Source organism: Cynocephalus volans, chromosome 1 (genome assembly GCF_027409185.1).
Source record: "Cynocephalus volans isolate mCynVol1 chromosome 1, mCynVol1.pri, whole genome shotgun sequence".
In the NCBI taxonomy this organism is placed as follows: Eukaryota; Metazoa; Chordata; class Mammalia; order Dermoptera; family Cynocephalidae; genus Cynocephalus; species Cynocephalus volans.
In genome coordinates, this window is record NC_084460.1 from 178164098 (window position 1) to 178185688 (window position 21591).

Below are 21591 nucleotides of genomic sequence, written 5' to 3' on the forward strand. Positions count from 1 at the left end.
AAATGGGTGGGTGGCCACCTATGAGATACCATGAATTACAGCATGGCCGTGAATGAGGGATGGGCTTGAGAATGGAAATAAGAGGAGTAGAGAAAAATTAACAGGTTAATATAGCAAATAAACATTCGCAACTAGACAGCATCCTGTGTGGACCAACAATGACGTGAAACGAACAGGGAAGGAAAAGCTGTGTGAGCACATCGATTGTGCCCCTGCCAAAGCTGGTGTTCTTGGAAACACATCCTTCCATGTGCCAAAGATTTTGCTTTCTCAAACCTGGTTCTTACCTCTGATATTCAAGACCTATCAGGATTTGGTGAACACTGGGGGCTGACTAGCACAACCCCTGCCCACAACGCTTTTGGTTTTACCCTCTTCAGCGAACACCGTCCACATGACACACTACTGTTCAAAGACGGGTGGTCAAAAGTCTTCCAGGAAGTGTTCCCTTCACGCATACACAGACAAGGTTTTTAATGAGACCTGACGCTCTTGGCCATTTGTCCATCCTTCTGTTCCTTCCTTGCCCAGACCATGAACATGATGTCGGTCATACACCGCACCCACTTTGAAACCATGAGGGACAAAGTCACACAGCAAAAGGGGGAGAACAGGAATGGGAGGAGAGAGAGAAGGATCAAGGTCCTTTCTGATTTCCTTGAGCAGCTGCAATAGCCTTATCTGCTGACTCCAAGATTTCTCATTTCTCCTCTTGCAAAATGTGGTAACATTAAACTAGCAGTCTTGCCTCTTGATTACCAAGACTCAAACCCAGGTTCCAGCCACTCACTTCTCGACCTGTGCCTTACATCTCAAGACTAGGTTCCTTTTCCCATTGATCTCCCTATCCCAATCCTTTATTCACGCAAGGTATGAGATTTCGAGGGTGAGATTTGTGTTCACGTTTCATTATATACGTAACAAATTAACCTTCATAAATGACAAGTTATGAGCAGGAGGTAATACTTGTATTCGAAGAGTTAAAGAAAACAAATTATTTTATATTAAGTTTCGGTCCCCCCGCTTTCCATCAGGCCACAAATCCTGAAATCCATTGTCACCCTGATACACATGAGACCGGACTTCTCAGGAAACAAAGCCTTTTATTCAGAAACTGCTTTTGTTGTTCCACTCTAGTAACTCCAATCCTATAGCCCTCCCTGGGCTTCTGCACATAGCCCCACGTGCGAAGACGGAGAAAAGGATGTAGGGATTCATGTTTGAAAAGTGATCGGGATAAGATCTTTGGTTTCCAGGGATGTGATGAAACCCCTCAGTCACCGTCAGCTGAAGACAGATCCTTCGACATTAAATCAGGTCCCCCGCAGACAATAATCAATTCTTACTTCGGAGTGAAGTGAAAGGATAGGGAGGATTTCTACCGCCATTGTACTTGGAGTGGTCATTTCAGAGGCAAGAAGGATCTGCCGTCATGGGAATCAGCAAGAGGTATAGTATTTTCTGTAGCAAAGTGGCCGGTAGCCACAGGAGCCAGAGCCATATCCACAGCCTAGTCCATATTTAGAGCCGTATCCACAGCCAGAGCCGTATCCACAGTTGGAGCCACAGCCAGAGCCACAGCCACTGCCAGAACCACAGCCACCGCAAGAGCCGTATCCACAGCCAGAGCCACAGCCACCGCAAGAGCCGTATCCACAGCCGGGGCCACATCCACAGCCAGAGCCGTATCCACAGCCAGAGCCGCAGCCAGAGCCATATCCACAGTCAGAGCCACAGCCACTGCAAGAGCCACATCCGCAGCCAGAGCCGTATCCACAACCGCAGCCACAGCCGGAGCCACAGCCCCCACAGGAGTTTCCACCGTAGTTGCCACACATCGTGTCAGGAGGTGAGGTTTCAGTCAAGAGGTAGGAGGATATTGCTGAAGTGTGAGTGTCGTCCTCTCTTCCAGGACCTTTATATACTTACTGGGATGAATAGGTCAACCCTCACGTGGGCTTTGTTCTCTCATTTAACAACCATTTGCCTAAAATGAGCTCATTCTGTGGGCAATCATTTTGTTAGGGATTTATAATTGATTTCCTGCTTCCCCAGGAATTTTCTCAAGCCTTGAAAGAAAAGGATCCATTTTCGATGGACCCAAGCTGACACAACCATCATTGAATTTTATGACCATGACATAACACATCACCAAAACATGTTTCATCTATAAATGTGTGTTTCGTTATCGCACTGCACTGTCAAGGTCTTTGAAAGCACTTACTGAAGAAGAAGCTCTACTCAATACTATTAAAAGTATCACCAGCAGCAGCACGTTGGTTCCCATTTTCTCCTACCTCCGTACTTTGTCTTTTTCCAGCAAAATGTCTCTAACATACTTGCATAGACTTTGGGCAATAAATTGAGTATTTCCAAATGCTACAACCACGCCCTGAAATGTTCTCCATCTCCCTGAAGGAAAGCTTGCCTATCCCCGCCTTTTCCAAGCAGATCATGACTTTCTCGCTTTCTCTGGGACAAAATTGTTTCTTTCTGAAACCCCTGCTGGTCAGTTATGTACACAGACGTATCATTTCTCCTATATATGAAAAGACACACTTACCCAAAGGCGTCCACGTCGAATGAGAAACAGGCCTGAGATCAACAAGATCTTTGTGAAAGTTCGATTGTTCAATGCAAGACTGTCTGTGGGTTTACTCGGACGACTCTCATATTGGTGCTATAGATCCATGCTTCCCAATAAAGGGTAAAGCCAATCGGTGAGTGATACTCCCAGACTTCACAGTAGTATTCTCATTTTTGTCTTATCTGTCTTCTCCAAAAAAAAAACAAAAAACAAAAAAAACAAAACTCTACTTTAAAATGTAATTTACTTATCGTACTTTTTGTTTGGATACCTTGCAATTAGGAAATGAGTAATCGTTGACCTTTCTGAGGTACTTAGTTCTTTTTTAAACGTTTTGTAGAATTCAGCAGTGAAGCCATCAGGTTATGAGCTTTCTTTCAATGGGAGACCATTGACAACTGACTTCTTATTGTTCCCTTCATCATTTCCATTTCTTCATGAATTATTTTGGTTAGGTCGTATGGACTTGGTAATTGATCCATTTCTTCTAGGTTATCCAATTTATTGGCACGACACTGCGCATAGTGGCCTCATGAATTTTATTGCTGTGGTATCAGTGGCAAAGTCTCCTCTTTATTTCTGTGTTTATTTATTTCAGTCTTCTCCCTTTTCTTCCTCATTCAATGCAGCTCTGACATTTTGTTGATTTTTATTAATAAACAAAAACTCTCCTGATCTTTCTGAATGCATTTGACTTTCTGTTTCATTTATTTCTGTTCCGATCTTTATTATCCTCTGTCTTCTGCGAACTATGGCATAGATTGTTTATTTGTATTCTGGTTCACTAGAGGGTCAAGTCAGGTTGTCTACATGGGACAGTTGCTTGTTTGATACAGGTGTTTAGTGTTACAAACCCCGTCCTCTTAGAGCTGCTTTTGCTAAATTTTAGAAGTTCTGGTGTGTTGTGTTTCCATTTTTGTTTGCATGCATCCAGAAATGTTTTACCTTTCCTTTTTCTTTCTTCTTTGACACTTTGGTGGTTAGGTCCATAGTTCTTAATTTCTCCATGTTTGTGAAATTTCTGGACTTCCTTCTATTAGTTATTTCTAGTTACATCCTTGTGTTCAGAAAACATGCTGGATAAGTCGATAAGCTTCTGAAAATGTTAGGACTTGTTTTGAGACCTTATTTGTGATTTCTTCATGGAAAGGTTCCATGCAGATTTGAGAATAATGTGTACTGTGCTGCTATTTAATAACATGTTCTGTATACATCGCTTATATCCGTTTCATCTAAAACGTAGTTCCAGACTAAATGCTCCTGACTGATTCTCTATCGAAATGATCTAGCCAGTGTTGAAAGTGGAGTCGTTACTTTTCGTACACTTATGGTTTTACAGATATCTCTCTCTCTCTTGAGTGCTACTAATACCTTGAGGTCTATTAAACTTTGCTTTGTATATGTAGGTGCTCCGATGATGGGTGTATGCATATTCCCAATTGTTCTATTTCTGGATCAACTGAACCTTTGAAAATATATGATGAAATTCCTTCTCTTTTGTTTGTTTGAGACATTTTGAATTACAAACAGATGTAAGATTTCAGTATACTCCGACATACTCTCTACCTTTTTTAATAGCATGGAAGACCTTCTTCCATCCTTTCACAATCAGTCTATAGCTGACGTTAAAGGTAAAGTGAGTCACTTAAAGCAGCACAGAGTCTCGTCTTCTGTTTCACTCTCCCTGGGTTTTTTTTTTTTCTTTTCTTTTTTCTCTCTTTTATTGGTCTGTTCAGTAATCGTATGTCTTGGGTTGGACAATTTATTCCATTTAGATTTCAGGTAATTATTGCTATGTAAGGAATTACAACTGCCATCTTGTTTATGCTTCTCTCCTTTTCTTGTAATGTTTCCCTTTGCGATTAGATGGCAACTTTCTCTGGGTCATGTACACCTAGCAGTGAGTAGTCGCTGACATCCCTGCAAAAATTCAAGTAAGAGGAGTTGGGGTAAGATGGCCATCTAGAGGTGTGCAGGGCAAGTAGATCTCACCCAAAAGCTCCAATACAACTCATACATATTAACGTCATTGGGAGCATGTGTGGGAGAGTGCACGAGAGTATCAGAGTTTGGTGAGATCCCATGGAGCCCAGAACCCGAAAATGGGAGCAGAGAGAGGAGAGAGAGGCCCGCCACCTCATCTACCACGTCTTTGTCATGAGGATTGGCACGGGAGAGACATTCTATACAGGCGGCAAAGGTAGACAGAGGGCTCACACCAACCCCCATCCTTACCTTTAGGGCCTGCAGTTCCTGCTGTAGGAGTTGTCCTCAGCTCTTGCAGCCTGTACTGAATGGTAAGGAGCTGCCTAGAGCACATGCACTCCAGCTCTGTAGCACAGAAGCACAGAAGTACATACGGTACACTCCCCACCCCCACCCTCATGACCCAAACCAATGCAGTTTGGCACCATGTTGAATCCAGAGCCATTGTGAGAGCACCCCCTGCCCTGGGGACAGTAGCCACAGCTTTCCCCAGCCTTAACACTCCGCTGCCATCCCAGCATGCTCACACGAGTTGCTACATTCCCCTGATCCCAGAGCCTTGAGGCCTGGATCCAGGAGTGGCTGGGACCCAGCCATACAGGTCTGAAAAGTCAACTCCAGGCCTCCTGGACCACCGTACCCTCACACCCACAGCCAGACATGAGACAACCAGGACCCCTGCCATTCCACCTTCTCTGCCTCAGTCCTGTGAGTCCAAGCTTCAAACCCAGAAGAACAAGTCACAGGTCTCCACATTAAAACACAGGTGAGTAGCCCTTTACCAGTGGAAGTGGAGCTCATCTAAACCCTCCCAGAGAAGCAGCCAGGAGGTCTCACCCTCAACAGTTCTTCTTAGCAGCAATGCCAATGTACCATGAAGCAGCTGACAGGGACCACAGTGTTGGATCTGTGTTTTGGCTTCCAACAGTGTCTGAGAAGCACCTGGCTGTGCTCCTTCGGCACCAACATTAAGGGGCCTCACTCACAGTCCAAGCAGTGGCTGTCTGCGCCCCCTCTTTCGCCTCATCTGTCAGAATAGCCGAGTGCAACAAAACAGCTGGACACGGCCCCTCTCTGCTGCGGCATTATAGCATTCTTCCCCACAGCCAGAGAAGTGACCAACTGGGACTCACTGCCACAGCCCCAACTACCAGCCGCACCCACTGCCAGGTATCAATGCGGGGAAATAAGACACACGAAAAATAAAAAAATTAAAAGACGGGAACATGACACCACCAAAGAAACACAACAGTGCTCCTAGAATGGATCCCTACAAATCAGAAATCACCAACCTTCTGCCAAAGGAACTCATATCCTCAATTGGAAAGAGCTCACTGTGATACAAGGGAATACAGACAAACAAACCAGTGAAATCAGTTAAACCGTTCACGTTCTAAATGACCACTTTAGCAAACACATAGCTACTATTAAATGTCAAACAGAATTTCTCCAATAGAAGCATACCTTGAATGGAATAAAAAAAATTTTTTAAACTGCGTCATTATCCAAGAGTCTCAAAGACAGACTACATCATGAGAAGTAATAATGTCTAATCTTGAAGACAAATGTTTGGAAATAACCCAGTAAGATGAAAAATAGTGGGTGGGGTGGAAGGAAGGAAAATAAACAAACAAAGCCTACAAGACTTTGGGGAGGTGATCAAGATAGCAAATATTTGAATTACAGGCATTCCAGAAGGGAAAGAAAGCAAAAAAGGTAGTGAAAGCAAATTTAAAAGTATAAGAGCTGAAAACCTACCACCCTAGTCTTGGGGAAGATATGAACATCCAAATCTAGGAAACTCAAAGTTTCCAAATAGATCTATTTGATTCGACCTGAAAAGATCTTCACCGAGACACACGGTAGGCAAACTGTCACGAGTTAAAGACTAAGGAAGATTTCTACAAAGAGCAACAGAATAGCATCATCACACAGAAGGGCATCCCCTTTAGACTAACAGCAGACTACTTTCAGCAGAAACCATACAAGCCAGGAGAGAATGGGAGGATATATACAAAAGCAGTGAGAGTAGAAAAACTGCCAGCCAAGAATATGATAACCTGCAAAGCTATCTCCCATGAACCAAGGAGAAATAACTCACCAAAATTAAGAGAAATCATCATCGCCTCTTGATTCCTCTCAGACAAAGGAAAATGAAGGGAAATCATGACCACCATTTCAACCCTCCAAGAAACACTGAGGAGAGTCCTACACTCCATCTACAAGCGAAAGAATCATAATGATCATCCTGAAACACCAAAGTATATAACCCACGCTGGCGGTCTAACACAGATACACCAATGAGAAAGAGAAAAGAGTCAAACCTCATCTTCAATACAGAAAACCACCCACCCACAAAGAGAAACCATGACAGACAAGGAGAGGAACAAAGACTATACAAAACTATTGAAAAACAACCAAGACAATCCCAAGGCAACGACATCATATGTCAATAACATACCTTAAATTTAAAAACATTATATGTCACGATTAAAAGACACAGACTGTCTGAATGCATAAAGAAAACGTGACCCATTCATGTACTGCCTATGAGAGACAGAGCTGACCTTCAAAGACACACTTAGACTGAAAGAGCAGGGATGGAGGAAGATATTCCAAAAAAATGAAAAACTAAGCCAGCCCAAATACCTATACTTATATCCTAAATCAAACACCGGGAAAACCTGGTCTAAGAGATGAGGAAGGGCATTGCGTAACGTTAAAGGGATCAATACAGCAAGAGGATGTAACACTTATAAATAGGTATGCACCCAACACTGGAGCAATCACATATATAAAGCAAATATCAGATCAAAGGGAGAGATTGACACCGACACCATAAGAGTTGGGGATTTGAACACCCCACTCTCAGCATTGGACACATCATAGGGAAGGAAAAATCAATAAGGCAACCCACGTGCATTTCTATAGCACCATACACCAGATGGACCTAACAGACAGAGCATTTCATCCAACAGCTGCAGAATGCACACTGAACCCAACAGCACATTTATAATCGACTATATGTTTGACCACCAAATAGGTCCCGACAACTTCACATAAATCAAACTCCTATCAACTATACTTTCTGACCATGATGGAAACAAACTGGAAATCAATAATTAGAAGAACTTGGAAAACTAGACAAATGTCTGGAAATTAAACAACATACTTTTGAACAACCACAGGGTCAAAGAAGAGATGACTAAGGAAACCAAAACATTTCCTGAAACTACTGAAGTCAGAAGCACAACTTAGCAAACCTATGGGATACAGCCAAGTCAGAATTACGGGGAAAGGTCCAGCAACCCCACTGCTGGGTGTAGATCACAAAGAATGGTTATCATCATTTTGAAAGGATTTGTACAGGCCCGTGTTTATTGCGGTTATGTTTACAACAGCTCAGAGTTGGAACCAACCTAAGCGGAAATCAGCACATGACTGGGTAAGGACAATGTGTATATATGCACAATGGAATACCACCCTGCCAAAAAAAGGGACTGAAATTCTGCCATTCGCTTTGAGATGTTTCCATTAAGTCAAATAATCCAGGCAAACGGTGAGAAAAACGGGACCTCATTCGTAATGGGAACACAAAATAAACGGAAAGGAGAGGAGAAAAACAGAGAGAGAAAGAGAAAAAGAAAGAGAGAGAGAAGCAAGCAAAGAAAGAAAGAGAAACACACAGCAATCACAGTCACACCGTGAAATTTCAGGAAGAGAGAAGACAATTGTGGTTACTAGAGGTGGGAAACGGAAAGGGGAGGGAGAGGAGTGTCAGCGAGAGATTGAATAACAGCCACAAGGAATGATCATATTTTAAATGACCGATATGGTAATTATGCTGATATGATCATCACACATGGTACCACAGATATTGATACTCAACACTGTTCCCCACAATTGTAGAAAAATCAAATTTTACGGAAAAACAAAACAAAACAGAACAGAACAAAACCAAAGAGCTCTAGTGTTAAAGAGCAAGAAAGGGCGAACTACAGCCAATGACCAATGACTGTATAACTTCAAGTAGTAACTACAGAGAATGAATGTTGAATGTTCTCCCCACCAAGAGGTCACAATTCTTTAAGGTGAAACATATGGTACAGCACTTCCGGAGACGGGCATAGCTTAGAGGTTACCAGAAATGAGGGAAAGTGAATAATGAGTAGTGATGGGTAAGTAGGTACGCAATTTATACTTAGGATGACAAAAAATGGCTTAGAAATAGATAGAGGTAGTGGTTATGCAGCATGGCAAATGGAATTAAGTCCATGCACTCCTATGTTTAAAAATGCTTAACATCGAAATTCTCATGCTATATTTGTTTTGCCACAATAAAAAGCAAAAATGAAATGAAATATAACCTGTCTGTTACCACACTAATTGACCACCAAGACAATGAGGTCTGCCACAAATGCTTTGCTGGTCTCATCTCTCTCCATGCCCGGTTCTGGGGCTGCTCTTATACACAGATCTGACAAATGAGGGAATACCGACTCTAACAGCACGTGCAACGCATCAAAGCTCCCCTCAAGCATAATGCTCCTCTTCTTGCACATACAAGAAATGGGCATCATTTCTTCGCACTTTCTAAGCCCTATCCTTCTGATATGCGTTGCCCAGATTTCACCCTCCGTGGTCCATTGTTCATTACTTACAGAACCACTAAATTTCAACGGAGAAGCAAACGGTGTGGATCAATTTAGTCCACATTCTCAAGGCATAGATTAACTCAGAGATTTTAAGAACCACAAAGCATACAGTTAAAATTTTTGTTCAGTTCTGCACACTATGGACAAAAACGAAAATCACATTGTAGGAGATATTTTCAAAGTCTAAAGAGAATAGGTCCGAACACATACAATCAACTCCTACAAATCAAGAAGAAACTAGAAAGAAAACCAATGCCAAAGATAGGAAAGAAAAACACGAAGGTTAATGAATAATCAGAAGTCATTAAAAATGTCCAAACTCATTAGTGGTTAGAGAAATAGAACTTCAAATAACAAGAGTCAATCACTTTTTTACTTAAACGAGTACCATTCAAAGGCTAGGTCATGCCAAGTTTGGGAACGTAACGTGAGGACACGAGAATTGCAGTGTTAGGGTTTGGACTAGTACAGACCTTCTGGAGACTAACCCGGCAGTACTTGGTAAAATTACATGTGCACACACCGTTTCTCCCAACAGTTCCGAACTCGGCGCAATCTCACAGAGGTCCGTAGGGGCCGTGTGTTCACTGTGGAAATGTGGAGAAGAGGAGCTGGGGGCGGTCAAGTGTGCATCACTGACATAGAGAGTGGGCAACATCTCGTGTATGAAGCACACGGAGCACCATGCGGCAACCGGAAAGAATGGACTAAATGTGCATACAGAGGCACAGATGGATCTTTCAACAACAATCGTGCTGTGAGAAGAAAAAAACTCTTAGGAAAAGGTGCATAATAATACCATTCATGTAGATTGAAAATGCATAATAGAATGACCACCACTCACAGAACTTTCATGGAAAGAAATGGGTGGGTGGCCACCTATGAGATACCATGAATTACAGCATGGCCGTGAATGAGGGATGGGCTTGAGAATGGAAATAAGAGGAGTAGAGAAAAATTAACAGGTTAATATAGCAAATAAACATTCGCAACTAGACAGCATCCTGTGTGGACCAACAATGACGTGAAACGAACAGGGAAGGAAAAGCTGTGTGAGCACATCGATTGTGCCCCTGCCAAAGCTGGTGTTCTTGGAAACACATCCTTCCATGTGCCAAAGATTTTGCTTTCTCAAACCTGGTTCTTACCTCTGATATTCAAGACCTATCAGGATTTGGTGAACACTGGGGGCTGACTAGCACAACCCCTGCCCACAACGCTTTTGGTTTTACCCTCTTCAGCGAACACCGTCCACATGACACACTACTGTTCAAAGACGGGTGGTCAAAAGTCTTCCAGGAAGTGTTCCCTTCACGCATACACAGACAAGGTTTTTAATGAGACCTGACGCTCTTGGCCATTTGTCCATCCTTCTGTTCCTTCCTTGCCCAGACCATGAACATGATGTCGGTCATACACCGCACCCACTTTGAAACCATGAGGGACAAAGTCACACAGCAAAAGGGGGAGAACAGGAATGGGAGGAGAGAGAGAAGGATCAAGGTCCTTTCTGATTTCCTTGAGCAGCTGCAATAGCCTTATCTGCTGACTCCAAGATTTCTCATTTCTCCTCTTGCAAAATGTGGTAACATTAAACTAGCAGTCTTGCCTCTTGATTACCAAGACTCAAACCCAGGTTCCAGCCACTCACTTCTCGACCTGTGCCTTACATCTCAAGACTAGGTTCCTTTTCCCATTGATCTCCCTATCCCAATCCTTTATTCACGCAAGGTATGAGATTTCGAGGGTGAGATTTGTGTTCACGTTTCATTATATACGTAACAAAATAACCTTCATAAATGACAAGTTATGAGCAAGAGGTAATACTTGGATTCGAAGAGTTAAAGAAAACAAATTATTTTATATTAAGTTTCGGTCCCCCCGCTTTCCATCAGGCCACAAATCCTGAAATCCATTGTCACCCTGATACACATGAGACCGGACTTCTCAGGAAACAAAGCCTTTTATTCAGAAACTGCTTTTGTTGTTCCACTCTAGTAACTCCAATCCTATAGCCCTCCCTGGGCTTCTGCACATAGCCCCACGTGCGAAGACGGAGAAAAGGATGCAGGGATTCATGTTTGAAAAGTGATCGGGATAAGATCTTTGGTTTCCAGGGATGTGATGAAACCCCTCAGTCACCGTCAGCTGAAGACAGATCCTTCGACATTAAATCAGGTCCCCCACAGACAATAATCAATTCTTACTTCGGAGTGAAGTGAAAGGATAGGGAGGATTTCTACCGCCATTGTACTTGGAGTGGTCATTTCAGAGGCAAGAAGGATCTGCCGTCATGGGAATCAGCAAGAGGTATAGTATTTTCTGTAGCAAAGTGGCCGGTAGCCACAGGAGCCAGAGCCATATCCACAGCCATAGCGGGAGCCATATCCACAGCCTAGTCCATATTTAGAGCCGTATCCATAGCCAGAGCCGTATCCACAGTTGGAGCCACAGCCAGAGCCACAGCCACAGCCAGAGCCACAGCCACCGCAAGAGCCGTATCCACAGCCAGAGCCACAGCCACCGCAAGAGCCGTATCCACAGCCGGGGCCACATCCACAGCCAGAGCCGTATCCACAGCCAGAGCCGCAGCCAGAGCCATATCCACAGTCAGAGCCACAGCCACCGCAAGAGCCGCATCTGCAGCCAGAGCCGTATCCACAACCGCAGCCACAGCCGGAGCCACAGCCCCCACAGGAGTTTCCACCGTAGTTGCCACACATCGTGTCAGGAGGTGAGGTTTCAGTCAAGAGGTAGGAGGATATTGCTGAAGTGTGAGTGTCGTCCTCTCTTCCAGGACCTTTATATACTTACTGGGATGAATAGGTCAACCCTCACGTGGGCTTGGTTCTCTCATTTAACAACCATTTGCCTAAAATGAGCTCATTCTGTGGGCAATCATTTTGTTAGGGATTTATAATTGATTTCCTGCTTCCCCAGGAATTTTCTCAAGCCTTGAAAGAAAAGGATCCATTTTCGATGGACCCAAGCTGACACAACCATCATTGAATTTTATGACCATGACATAACACATCACCAAAACATGTTTCATCTATAAATGTGTGTTTCGTTATCGCACTGCACTGTCAAGGTCTTTGAAAGCACTTACTGAAGAAGAAGCTCTACTCAATACTATTAAAAGTATCACCAGCAGCAGCACGTTGGTTCCCATTTTCTCCTACCTCCGTACTTTGTCTTTTTCCAGCAAAATGACTCTAACTTACTTGCATAGACTTTGGGCAATAAATTGAGTATTTCCAAATGCTACAACCACGCCCTGAAATGTTCTCCATCTCCCTGAAGGAAAGCTTGCCTATCCCCGCCTTTTCCAAGCAGATCATGACTTTCTCGCTTTCTCTGGGACAAAATTGTTTCTTTCTGAAACCCCTGCTGGTCAGTTATGTACACAGACGTATCATGTCTCCTATATATGAAAAGACACACTTACCCAAAGGCGTCCACGTCGAATGAGAAACAGGCCTGAGATCAACAAGATCTTTGTGAAAGTTCGATTGTTCAATGCAAGACTGTCTGTGGGTTTACTCGGACGACTCTCATATTGGTGCTATAGATCCATGCTTCCCAATAAAGGGTAAAGCCAATCGGTGAGTGATACTCCCAGACTTCACAGTAGTATTCTCATTTTTGTCTTATCTGTCTTCTCCAAAAAAAAAAACAAAAAACAAAAAAAACAAAACTCTACTTTAAAATGTAATTTACTTATCGTACTTTTTGTTTGGATACCTTGCAATTAGGAAATGAGTAATCGTTGACCTTTCTGAGGTACTTAGTTCTTTTTTAAACGTTTTGTAGAATTCAGCAGTGAAGCCATCAGGTTATGAGCTTTCTTTCAATGGGAGACCATTGACAACTGACTTCTTATTGTTCCCTTCATCATTTCCATTTCTTCATGAATTATTTTGGTTAGGTCGTATGGACTTGGTAATTGATCCATTTCTTCTAGGTTATCCAATTTATTGGCACGACACTGCGCATAGTGGCCTCATGAATTTTATTGCTGTGGTATCAGTGGCAAAGTCTCCTCTTTATTTCTGTGTTTATTTATTTCAGTCTTCTCCCTTTTCTTCCTCATTCAATGCAGCTCTGACATTTTGTTGATTTTTATTAATAAACAAAAACTCTCCTGATCTTTCTGAATGCATTTGACTTTCTGTTTCATTTATTTCTGTTCCGATCTTTATTATCCTCTGTCTTCTGCGAACTATGGCATAGATTGTTTATTTGTATTCTGGTTCACTAGAGGGTCAAGTCAGGTTGTCTACATGGGACAGTTGCTTGTTTGATACAGGTGTTTAGTGTTACAAACCCCGTCCTCTTAGAGCTGCTTTTGCTAAATTTTAGAAGTTCTGGTGTGTTGTGTTTCCATTTTTGTTTGCATGCATCCAGAAATGTTTTACCTTTCCTTTTTCTTTCTTCTTTGACACTTTGGTGGTTAGGTCCATAGTTCTTAATTTCTCCATGTTTGTGAAATTTCTGGACTTCCTTCTATTAGTTATTTCTAGTTACATCCTTGTGTTCAGAAAACATGCTGGATAAGTCGATAAGCTTCTGAAAATGTTAGGACTTGTTTTGAGACCTTATTTGTGATTTCTTCATGGAAAGGTTCCATGCAGATTTGAGAATAATGTGTACTGTGCTGCTATTTAATAACATGTTCTGTATACATCGCTTATATCCGTTTCATCTAAAACGTAGTTCCAGACTAAATGCTCCTGACTGATTCTCTATCGAAATGATCTAGCCAGTGTTGAAAGTGGAGTCGTTACTTTTCGTACACTTATGGTTTTACAGATATCTCTCTCTCTCTTGAGTGCTACTAATACCTTGAGGTCTATTAAACTTTGCTTTGTATATGTAGGTGCTCCGATGATGGGTGTATGCATATTCCCAATTGTTCTATTTCTGGATCAACTGAACCTTTGAAAATATATGATGAAATTCCTTCTCTTTTGTTTGTTTGAGACATTTTGAATTACAAACAGATGTAAGATTTCAGTATACTCCGACATACTCTCTACCTTTTTTAATAGCATGGAAGACCTTCTTCCATCCTTTCACAATCAGTCTATAGCTGACGTTAAAGGTAAAGTGAGTCACTTAAAGCAGCACAGAGTCTCGTCTTCTGTTTCACTCTCCCTGGGTTTTTTTTTTTTTTCTTTTCTTTTTTCTCTCTTTTATTGGTCTGTTCAGTAATCGTATGTCTTGGGTTGGACAATTTATTCCATTTAGATTTCAGGTAATTATTGCTATGTAAGGAATTACAACTGCCATCTTGTTTATGCTTCTCTCCTTTTCTTGTAATGTTTCCCTTTGCGATTAGATGGCAACTTTCTCTGGGTCATGTACACCTAGCAGTGAGTAGTCGCTGACATCCCTGCAAAAATTCAAGTAAGAGGAGTTGGGGTAAGATGGACATCTAGAGGTGTGCAGGGCAAGTAGATCTCACCCAAAAGCTCCAATACAACTCATACATATTAACGTCATTGGGAGCATGTGTGGGAGAGTGCACGAGAGTATCAGAGTTTGGTGAGATCCCATGGAGCCCAGAACCCGAAAATGGGAGCAGAGAGAGGAGAGAGAGGCCCGCCACCTCATCTACCACGTCTTTGTCATGAGGATTGGCACGGGAGAGACATTCTATACAGGCGGCAAAGGTAGACAGAGGGCTCACACCAACCCCCATCCTTACCTTTAGGGCCTGCAGTTCCTGCTGTAGGAGTTGTCCTCAGCTCTTGCAGCCTGTACTGAATGGTAAGGAGCTGCCTAGAGCACATGCACTCCAGCTCTGTAGCACAGAAGCACAGAAGTACATACGGTACACTCCCCACCCCCACCCTCATGACCCAAACCAATGCAGTTTGGCACCATGTTGAATCCAGAGCCATTGTGAGAGCACCCCCTGCCCTGGGGACAGTAGCCACAGCTTTCCCCAGCCTTAACACTCCGCTGCCATCCCAGCATGCTCACACGAGTTGCTACATTCCCCTGATCCCAGAGCCTTGAGGCCTGGATCCAGGAGTGGCTGGGACCCAGCCATACAGGTCTGAAAAGTCAACTCCAGGCCTCCTGGACCACCGTACCCTCACACCCACAGCCAGACATGAGACAACCAGGACCCCTGCCATTCCACCTTCTCTGCCTCAGTCCTGTGAGTCCAAGCTTCAAACCCAGAAGAACAAGTCACAGGTCTCCACATTAAAACACAGGTGAGTAGCCCTTTACCAGTGGAAGTGGAGCTCATCTAAACCCTCCCAGAGAAGCAGCCAGGAGGTCTCACCCTCAACAGTTCTTCTTAGCAGCAATGCCAATGTACCATGAAGCAGCTGACAGGGACCACAGTGTTAGATCTGTGTTTTGGCTTCCAACAGTGTCTGAGAAGCACCTGGCTGTGCTCCTTCGGCACCAACATTAAGGGGCCTCACTCACAGTCCAAGCAGTGGCTGTCTGCGCCCCCTCTTTCGCCTCATCTGTCAGAATAGCCGAGTGCAACAAAACAGCTGGACACGGCCCCTCTCTGCTGCGGCATTATAGCATTCTTCCCCACAGCCAGAGAAGTGACCAACTGGGACTCACTGCCACAGCCCCAACTACCAGCCGCACCCACTGCCAGGTATCAATGCGGGGAAATAAGACACACGAAAAATAAAAAAATTAAAAGACGGGAACATGACACCACCAAAGAAACACAACAGTGCTCCTAGAATGGATCCCTACAAATCAGAAATCACCAACCTTCTGCCAAAGGAACTCATATCCTCAATTGGAAAGAGCTCACTGTGATACAAGGGAATACAGACAAACAAACCAGTGAAATCAGTTAAACCGTTCACGTTCTAAATGACCACTTTAGCAAACACATAGCTACTATTAAATGTCAAACAGAATTTCTCCAATAGAAGCATACCTTGAATGGAATAAAAAAAATTTTTTAAACTGCGTCATTATCCAAGAGTCTCAAAGACAGACTACATCATGAGAAGTAATAATGTCTAATCTTGAAGACAAATGTTTGGAAATAACCCAGTAAGATGAAAAATAGTGGGTGGGGTGGAAGGAAGGAAAATAAACAAACAAAGCCTACAAGACTTTGGGGAGGTGATCAAGATAGCAAATATTTGAATTACAGGCATTCCAGAAGGGAAAGAAAGCAAAAAAGGTAGTGAAAGCAAATTTAAAAGTATAAGAGCTGAAAACCTACCACCCTAGTCTTGGGGAAGATATGAACATCCAAATCTAGGAAACTCAAAGTTTCCAAATAGATCTATTTGATTCGACCTGAAAAGATCTTCACCGAGACACACGGTAGGCAAACTGTCACGAGTTAAAGACTAAGGAAGATTTCTACAAAGAGCAACAGAATAGCATCATCACACAGAAGGGCATCCCCTTTAGACTAACAGCAGACTACTTTCAGCAGAAACCATACAAGCCAGGAGAGAATGGGAGGATATATACAAAAGCAGTGAGAGTAGAAAAACTGCCAGCCAAGAATATGATAACCTGCAAAGCTATCTCCCATGAACCAAGGAGAAATAACTCACCAAAATTAAGAGAAATCATCATCGCCTCTTGATTCCTCTCAGACAAAGGAAAATGAAGGGAAATCATGACCACCATTTCAACCCTCCAAGAAACACTGAGGAGAGTCCTACACTCCATCTACAAGCGAAAGAATCATAATGATCATCCTGAAACACCAAAGTATATAACCCACGCTGGCGGTCTAACACAGATACACCAATGAGAAAGAGAAAAGAGTCAAACCTCATCTTCAATACAGAAAACCACCCACCCACAAAGAGAAACCATGACAGACAATGAGAGGAACAAAGACTATACAAAACTATTGAAAAACAACCAAGACAATCCCAAGGCAACGACATCATATGTCAATAACATACCTTAAATTTAAAAACATTATATGTCACGATTAAAAGACACAGACATTCTGAATGCATAAAGAAAACGTGACCCATTCATGTACTGCCTATGAGAGACAGAGCTGACCTTCAAAGACACACTTAGACTGAAAGAGCAGGGATGGAGGAAGATATTCCAAAAAAATGAAAAACTAAGCCAGCCCAAATACCTATACTTATATCCTAAATCAAACACCGGGAAAACCTGGTCTAAGAGATGAGGAAGGGCATTGCGTAACGTTAAAGGGATCAATACAGCAAGAGGATGTAACACTTATAAATAGGTATGCACCCAACACTGGAGCAATCACATATATAAAGCAAATATCAGATCAAAGGGAGAGATTGACACCGACACCATAAGAGTTGGGGATTTGAACACCCCACTCTCAGCATTGGACACATCATAGGGAAGGAAAAATCAATAAGGCAACCCACATGCATTTCTATAGCACCATACACCAGATGGACCTAACAGACAGAGCATTTCATCCAACAGCTGCAGAATGCACACTGAACCCAACAGCACATTTATAATCGACTATATGTTTGACCACCAAATAGGTCCCAACAACTTCACATAAATCAAACTCCTATCAACTATACTTTCTGACCATGATGGAAACAAACTGGAAATCAATAATTAGAAGAACTTGGAAAACTAGACAAATGTCTGGAAATTAAACAACATACTTTTGAACAACCACAGGGTCAAAGAAGAGATGACTAAGGAAACCAAAACATTTCCTGAAACTACTGAAGTCAGAAGCACAACTTAGCAAACCTATGGGATACAGCCAAGTCAGAATTACGGGGAAAGGTCCAGCAACCCCACTGCTGGGTGTAGATCACAAAGAATGGTTATCATCATTTTGAAAGGATTTGTACAGGCCCGTGTTTATTGCGGTTATGTTTACAACAGCTCAGAGTTGGAACCAACCTAAGCGGAAATCAGCACATGACTGGGTAAGGACAATGTGTATATATGCACAATGGAATACCACCCTGCCAAAAAAAGGGACTGAAATTCTGCCATTCGCTTTGAGATGTTTCCATTAAGTCAAATAATCCAGGCAAACGGTGAGAAAAACGGGACCTCATTCGTAATGGGAACACAAAATAAACGGAAAGGAGAGGAGAAAAACAGAGAGAGAAAGAGAAAAAGAAAGAGAGAGAGAAGCAAGCAAAGAAAGAAAGAGAAACACACAGCAATCACAGTCACACCGTGAAATTTCAGGAAGAGAGAAGACAATTGTGGTTACTAGAGGTGGGAAACGGAAAGGGGAGGGAGAGGAGTGTCAGCGAGAGATTGAATAACAGCCACAAGGAATGATCATATTTTAAATGACCGATATGGTAATTATGCTGATATGATCATCACACATGGTACCACAGATATTGATACTCAACACTGTTCCCCACAATTGTAGAAAAATCAAATTTTACGGAAAAACAAAACAAAACAGAACAGAACAAAACCAAAGAGCTCTAGTGTTAAAGAGCAAGAAAGGGCGAACTACAGCCAATGACCAATGACTGTATAACTTCAAGTAGTAACTACAGAGAATGAATGTTGAATGTTCTCCCCACCAAGAGGTCACAATTCTTTAAGGTGAAACATATGGTACAGCACTTCCGGAGACGGGCATAGCTTAGAGGTTACCAGAAATGAGGGAAAGTGAATAATGAGTAGTGATGGGTAAGTAGGTACGCAATTTATACTTAGGATGACAAAAAATGGCTTAGAAATAGATAGAGGTAGTGGTTATGCAGCATGGCAAATGGAATTAAGTCCATGCACTCCTATGTTTAAAAATGCTTAACATCGAAATTCTCATGCTATATTTGTTTTGCCACAATAAAAAGCAAAAATGAAATGAAATATAACCTGTCTGTTACCACACTAATTGACCACCAAGACAATGAGGTCTGCCACAAATGCTTTGCTGGTCTCATCTCTCTCCATGCCCGGTTCTGGGGCTGCTCTTATACACAGATCTGACAAATGAGGGAATACCGACTCTAACAGCACGTGCAACGCATCAAAGCTCCCCTCAAGCATAATGCTCCTCTTCTTGCACATACAAGAAATGGGCATCATTTCTTCGCACTTTCTAAGCCCTATCCTTCTGATATGCGTTGCCCAGATTTCACCCTCCGTGGTCCATTGTTCATTACTTACAGAACCACTAAATTTCAACGGAGAAGCAAACGGTGTGGATCAATTTAGTCCACATTCTCAAGGCATAGATTAACTCAGAGATTTTAAGAACCACAAAGCATACAGTTAAAATTTTTGTTCAGTTCTGCACACTATGGACAAAAACGAAAATCACATTGTAGGAGATATTTTCAAAGTCTAAAGAGAATAGGTCCGAACACATACAATCAACTCCTACAAATCAAGAAGAAACTAGAAAGAAAACCAATGCCAAAGATAGGAAAGAAAAACACGAAGGTTAATGAATAATCAGAAGTCATTAAAAATGTCCAAACTCATTAGTGGTTAGAGAAATAGAACTTCAAATAACAAGAGTCAATCACTTTTTTACTTAAACGAGTACCATTCAAAGGCTAGGTCATGCCAAGTTTGGGAACGTAACGTGAGGACACGAGAATTGCAGTGTTAGGGTTTGGACTAGTACAGACCTTCTGGAGACTAACCCGGCAGTACTTGGTAAAATTACATGTGCACACACCGTTTCTCCCAACAGTTCCGAACTCGGCGCAATCTCACAGAGGTCCGTAGGGGCCGTGTGTTCACTGTGGAAATGTGGAGAAGAGGAGCTGGGGGCGGTCAAGTGTGCATCACTGACATAGAGAGTGGGCAACATCTCGTGTATGAAGCACACGGAGCACCATGCGGCAACCGGAAAGAATGGACTAAATGTGCATACAGAGGCACAGATGGATCTTTCAACAACAATCGTGCTGTGAGAAGAAAAAAACTCTTAGGAAAAGGTGCATAATAATACCATTCATGTAGATTGAAAATGCATAATAGAATGACCACCACTCACAGAACTTTCATGGAAAGAAATGGGTGGGTGGCCACCTATGAGATACCATGAATTACAGCATGGCCGTGAATGAGGGATGGGCTTGAGAATGGAAATAAGAGGAGTAGAGAAAAATTAACAGGTTAATATAGCAAATAAACATTCGCAACTAGACAGCATCCTGTGTGGACCAACAATGACGTGAAACGAACAGGGAAGGAAAAGCTGTGTGAGCACATCGATTGTGCCCCTGCCAAAGCTGGTGTTCTTGGAAACACATCCTTCCATGTGCCAAAGATTTTGCTTTCTCAAACCTGGTTCTTACCTCTGATATTCAAGACCTATCAGGATTTGGTGAACACTGGGGGCTGACTAGCACAACCCCTGCCCACAACGCTTTTGGTTTTACCCTCTTCAGCGAACACCGTCCACATGACACACTACTGTTCAAAGACGGGTGGTCAAAAGTCTTCCAGGAAGTGTTCCCTTCACGCATACACAGACAAGGTTTTTAATGAGACCTGACGCTCTTGGCCATTTGTCCATCCTTCTGTTCCTTCCTTGCCCAGACCATGAACATGATGTCGGTCATACACCGCACCCACTTTGAAACCATGAGGGACAAAGTCACACAGCAAAAGGGGGAGAACAGGAATGGGAGGAGAGAGAGAAGGATCAAGGTCCTTTCTGATTTCCTTGAGCAGCTGCAATAGCCTTATCTGCTGACTCCAAGATTTCTCATTTCTCCTCTTGCAAAATGTGGTAACATTAAACTAGCAGTCTTGCCTCTTGATTACCAAGACTCAAACCCAGGTTCCAGCCACTCACTTCTCGACCTGTGCCTTACATCTCAAGACTAGGTTCCTTTTCCCATTGATCTCCCTATCCCAATCCTTTATTCACGCAAGGTATGAGATTTCGAGGGTGAGATTTGTGTTCACGTTTCATTATATACGTAACAAAATAACCTTCATAAATGACAAGTTATGAGCAAGAGGTAATACTTGGATTCGAAGAGTTAAAGAAAACAAATTATTTTATATTAAGTTTCGGTCCCCCCGCTTTCCATCAGGCCACAAATCCTGAAATCCATTGTCACCCTGATACACATGAGACCGGACTTCTCAGGAAACAAAGCCTTTTATTCAGAAACTGCTTTTGTTGTTCCACTCTAGTAACTCCAATCCTATAGCCCTCCCTGGGCTTCTGCACATAGCCCCACGTGCGAAGACGGAGAAAAGGATGCAGGGATTCATGTTTGAAAAGTGATCGGGATAAGATCTTTGGTTTCCAGGGATGTGATGAAACCCCTCAGTCACCGTCAGCTGAAGACAGATCCTTCGACATTAAATCAGGTCCCCCGCAGACAATAATCAATTCTTACTTCGGAGTGAAGTGAAAGGATAGGGAGGATTTCTACCGCC

The 21591-nt window shown here is 42.7% G+C and overlaps 2 protein-coding genes across 3 annotated transcripts; both read right to left on the reverse strand.

The window, feature by feature from the left end:
• Window positions 1–1439: 1439 nt before the first annotated feature.
• On the reverse strand, window positions 1440–1838 carry LOC134371517 (keratin-associated protein 21-2-like). Of its 2 annotated transcripts, XM_063088327.1 has the most exons (2): window positions 1667–1838; window positions 1440–1510 (listed from the first exon to the last, which is right to left on the reverse strand). In XM_063088327.1, exons 1-2 carry the CDS (start codon window positions 1836–1838, stop codon window positions 1440–1442), a joined length of 243 nt encoding a protein of 80 aa, XP_062944397.1. The 2 variants fall into 2 exon arrangements, with proteins under 2 accessions (XP_062944397.1, XP_062944390.1); XM_063088320.1 differs by having other exon boundaries at window positions 1440–1838.
• Window positions 1839–11528: 9690 nt separating this feature from the next.
• Window positions 11529–11951, reverse strand: LOC134371463 (keratin-associated protein 21-1-like). Its single transcript, XM_063088289.1, has one exon. The coding sequence runs from the start codon at window positions 11949–11951 to the stop codon at window positions 11529–11531; it is 423 nt and encodes a 140-aa protein (XP_062944359.1).
• Window positions 11952–21591: the final 9640 nt, after the last annotated feature.